Here is a 4,766-nt window from a genome sequence, read left to right on the forward strand (position 1 = left end):
TTCCAATTTGCCTTTTATTTCTTTTTCTTGTGTGATCACTGTGACTAGAACTTCCAATACTGTGTTGAATAAAAGTGAAAGTACACATCCTTGTCTTGTTCCTGATCTTATATAAGGAAAGCTTTTAGTTTTTGCCCATTGAGTATGATACTGGCTATAGGTTTCTCATCCCTCTCTTTCTAAAATCAACAGAAAATATCCATGAGTAAGGATTTTTTTAATGGCAATAAGCACATACTTACCAATAATTACTTTAAATGTAGAAGGATTAAAAGCTTCAATACTGCCCTGACCAGTGTCACTTAGTTGGTTGGGTATCATTCCATAAAGCAAAAGGTCACTGGTTTGATCCCCAGTCAGGGCACATGCCTGGATTGCACATTGCATTCTGGTCAGGGCACATACGAGAGACAACTGATTGATGTCTCTCATGTCATTGTTTCTCTCTCTCTCTCTACCTCCCTTCCTCTCCAAAAACAGATAAAATCTTTTTTAAAAAAACAAAGTTTTAAAAAAAGCTGCAATAAAAAACATAATGTGGCAGAATGGATTAAAAAACATGACCCATTGCACTGGCCAGGTAGCTCAGTTGGTTAGAGTATCATCCCAATAAGCCAAGGTTTAGGGTTCAGTCCCTGGTGAGGGCACATACAAGAGTCAACCAATGAAGGCATAAATAAGTGGAACAACAAATTGATGTTTGTCTCTCTAAAATCAATAAATAATTTTTTTAAAAAAACATAACCCATCTATATCTTTTTTATAAGAGACTCACTTCAAATCAAAAGACACATACAGACTGAAAGTAAAGGGGTAGAAAAGAAAAGCAAGCTGGGGTAGCAATGTTCATATCAGACAAAAATAGATTTTAAAACAAAAAAATGTAAAAAAAATAAGGAAGAATATTACATAATTATAAAGGGGTTAATCCAAGAAGAGGATGTAACAATCATAAATATCTGTGCACTCAACAGAGGAGTACCTAAATATATAAAGTAACTATTAATGGACATAAAAGGAGAAATCCACATGAACACACTAATAGGAGTTTTTAATATCCCACTCACCTCAATGGACAGAGCATCCAGACAAAACTAATAAGAAAATAGTGGCCTTAACTGTCACATTAGGCCAGATCAACTTAATAGACATTTATAAAACATTTCATCCCAAAACTGCAAAATACACATTTTTTCAAGTGTGTATTCTCCAGAACAGATCACACAGTAGGCCACAAAGCAAGCCACAATAAATTCAGGAAGACTGAAATCATCTTTTCTGACCACAATGGCATGAAACTAGAAATCAGCTATAGAAAGAAAACTGAAAAAACAAAGACATGGAGACTAAACAACATACTAGTAAACAACCAATAGCTCAAAGGGGAAAAAAAACTATCTTGAAACAAATGAAAATGAAAACACAACTTTTCAAAATTTATGGGATTCAGCAAAAGCAGGCCTACCTCAAGAAAAAAGAAAAATCCCTCCCTGGCTGGCGTAGCTCAGTGGATTGAGCTTGGGCTGCGAACCAAAGCATCACAGGTTTGATTCCCAGTCAGGGCACATGCCTGGATTGCAGGCCATGGCCCCCAGCAACCTCACATTGATGTTTCTCTCTCTCTCTCTCTCCCTCCCTTCCCTCTCTAAAAATAAGTAAATAAAATCTAAAAAAAAATCTACTTAAAAAAAAAAAAACAAGAAAAATCCAAAATAAACAATCTAACTCTAAGCCTGAAGGAACTAGAAAAAGAAGAACAAACAAACCCAAAATGAAACAAAGGGAAGGAATAGTTAATAGTTCAGAGCAGAAATAAACAAATTTTTAAAAACAGGAAAAATCAATACAACTAACTAGTTCTTTGAAATGATAAACAAAATTGGTAAACCTTTAGCCAAACTCATCGAGGAAAAATGAGAGCCCAAATAAGTAAAAACATAAATAAAAGCAGCTTCTACTGACAGCACAGAAATAGAAAGACTAATTAAAGAATATTATGAACAATTACATGCAAACAAATTTAACAATCTAGAAAAAAATGGAAAAATTTCTAGAAATATATAACCCTCCAAGACTAAACCAGGAAGAAATACAAAATTTAAATGAATTGATTACTAGCAATGAAATTGAAGCAGTAATAAAAAAAACCCCAACAAATAAAAATCCAGGACCAGACAGGTTTACAGGGGAATTCTACCAAACATTCAAAGAAGAATTAATACTTACCTTCTTAAATTATTCCAAAAAATTGAAAAGGAAAGAGCACTTCCAAACATATTTTATGAAGCTAGCATTATGCAGATACCAAAACCAGACAGACATTACTAAAAATGAAAATTACAGGCCAATGTCCTTGATGAACATAAATGCAAAAAATCTCTACAAACTGGATTCAACAATACATTAAAGGGATTATATACCATGACCAAGTGGGATTCATCCCAGAGATGGAAGGATGGTTCAACAGCCATAAGTTAATCCATGCTACATCTTATTAACAAAATTAAGGATAAAAACTATTTGATCATCTCAATAGATGCAGAAAAAGCATTTGAAAAAAATTCAACATCCTTTCATGCTAAAAACTCTCAACAAAGTGGGTATAAAAGGAACATATCTCAACATAATAAAGGCTATACATGACAAGCCCACAGCTAGTATCATATTGAATGGTAAAATCCTGAAAGCTTTCCCTCTGAGACCAGAAACAAGACAAGGATGCTCACTATCACCACTTTTATTCATCTTATTGGAAGTCTTAGCCACAGCAAAAAGATAGGAAATAAACAACATCCAAATTGGAAAGGAAGAAATAAAACTCACTATTTGTATGTGACATGATATAGAAAAGCCTAAAGACTCCACAAAAAACTATTAGAATAAATTAATTCAGTAAAGTTTCAGGACACAGAATCAATACACAGAAATTAGCTGTGCTTCTATACACTAATAACAAACAATCAGAAGAAGAAATTAAGAAACTCTCATTTACAACTGCATCAACAACCATAAAATACTGATGAATTCATTTAACTAAAGTGAAAAACCTGTACTCTGAAAACTGTAAGACATTGAAGAAACTGAAGAAGGTATAAATAAATGGAAGGATACACCTTGTTCATGGGTGGAAAGGATTATTATTGCTAAAAAGTCCTTGCTACCTAAGCAGTACACAGATTCAGTGCAATCCCTACTAAAATACCAATGGCAATCTTCTCAGAGTTAGAACTAAGCCTAAAATTTATATGGAACCACAAATGACCCCAAAGAGCCAAAGAAATCTTGAGAAAGAACAAAGTTGGAAGTATCACATGATGTTTTCAAACTATGCTACAAAGCTACAATAATCAAAATTGTACGTTACTGGTATAAAACCAGGTATAGATTGATGGACTAGAATAGTAAGCCCAGAAATAAATCCTCACTAATATGGTCACTTAATCTATGGCCATGGAGGCAAGGATATATAATGAGATAAAGATATCCTCTTCAAAAAGTTGTTGTGTTGGGACTGTTTGACAGACAGCCATGTCTTCCTATGCAGTGCCAGCCACAACCCTGAGAAATGATGGTGAAGTTCAGAGTGAACAGATTTGGCTGTATTGGGCACTTGGACACCAGGACTGCTTTTAACTCTGGCACAGTGGATATTGTCACCAGCAGTGGCCCTTTCACTGTTCTCAACTATGTGGTCTACGTGTTCCAGTATGATTCTACTCGTGGCAAGTTCAAAGGCACAGTCAAGGCTGAGAACAGGAAGCTTTTCATCAATGGAAAGTCCATCTCCAACTTCCAGGAGCCAGATCCCGCCAACAGCAAATGGGCTGATGCTGGTGCTGAATATGTTGTGGAATCCACTGGTGTCTTCACTACGTTGGAGAAAGCTGGGGCTCCCCTGAAGGGTGGAACCAAAAGGGTCATCATCTCTGCCCCTTCTGTGGATGCCCCCATATTTGTGATGGTTGTGACCCATAGCAAGTATGACAACTCTCTCAAGATTGTCAGCAATGCCTCTTGTACCACCAACTGCTATGCCCCGCTGGCCAAGATCATCCATGACAACTCTGGCATGGTGGAGGGACTCATGACCACAGTCCATGCCATCACTGCCACCCAGAAGGCCATGGATAGCACTTCTGGGAAGCTGTGGCATGATGACTGAGAGGCTGCCCACAACATCACCCCTGCTTCTACTGATGCTGCCAAGGCTGTGGGCAAGGTCATCCTTGGGATGAATGGGGAGCTCAATGTCATGGCCTTTCATGTTCCCACCCCCAATGTGTGGGTTGTAGATCTGACCTGCCACCTGGAGAAAGCTGCCAAATATGATGACATCAGGAAGGTAGTGAAGCAGGCATCAGGAGAACCCCTCAAGTGCATTCTGGGCTATACTGAGGATCAGGTTGTCTCCTGCAGCTTTAACAGTGACACCCACTCCTCCACCTTTGATGCTGAGGACAGTATTGCCCTCAGTGACCACTATGTCAAGCTCATTTCCTGGTATGTCAGTGAATTTGGCTACAGCAACACGGTAGACCTTATGGTTCACATGGCCTCCAAGGAGTAAGAGCCGCCTGGACCACCAGCCCTAGGGGAAAGGAAGAGAGGCCCTCAGATGCTGGGGAGTCTTTGTCCCAAATTGATCCCCCAACACACCAGGAATCTCCTGACCTCCACAGTTTCCATCTCAGACCCCCTGAAGAAGCGGGGTGCTTAGGGAGCCCTACCTTGTCATGCACCATCAGTAAAGTTCACTGCACCCAGCC

The 4,766-nt window shown here is 38.4% G+C and overlaps 1 protein-coding gene across 1 annotated transcript; it reads left to right on the plus strand.

The window, feature by feature from the left end:
- Positions 1-3,517: 3,517 nt before the first annotated feature.
- Positions 3,518-4,766, plus strand: LOC114492397 (glyceraldehyde-3-phosphate dehydrogenase-like). Its single transcript, XM_028506660.2, has one exon. It carries the CDS (start codon positions 3,566-3,568, stop codon positions 4,160-4,162), a length of 597 nt encoding a protein of 198 aa, XP_028362461.2. The 5' UTR covers positions 3,518-3,565; the 3' UTR covers positions 4,163-4,766.

The sequence above is a fragment of the Phyllostomus discolor genome, chromosome 1 (genome assembly GCF_004126475.2).
Source record: "Phyllostomus discolor isolate MPI-MPIP mPhyDis1 chromosome 1, mPhyDis1.pri.v3, whole genome shotgun sequence".
Classification (NCBI taxonomy): Eukaryota; Metazoa; Chordata; class Mammalia; order Chiroptera; family Phyllostomidae; genus Phyllostomus; species Phyllostomus discolor.

Excerpts from the sequence above, each read along its gene's own strand:
- LOC114492397 (XM_028506660.2), top strand. The coding sequence starts at position 3,566 with ATGATGGTGAAGTTCAGAGTGAACAGATTTGGCTGTATTGGGCACTTG.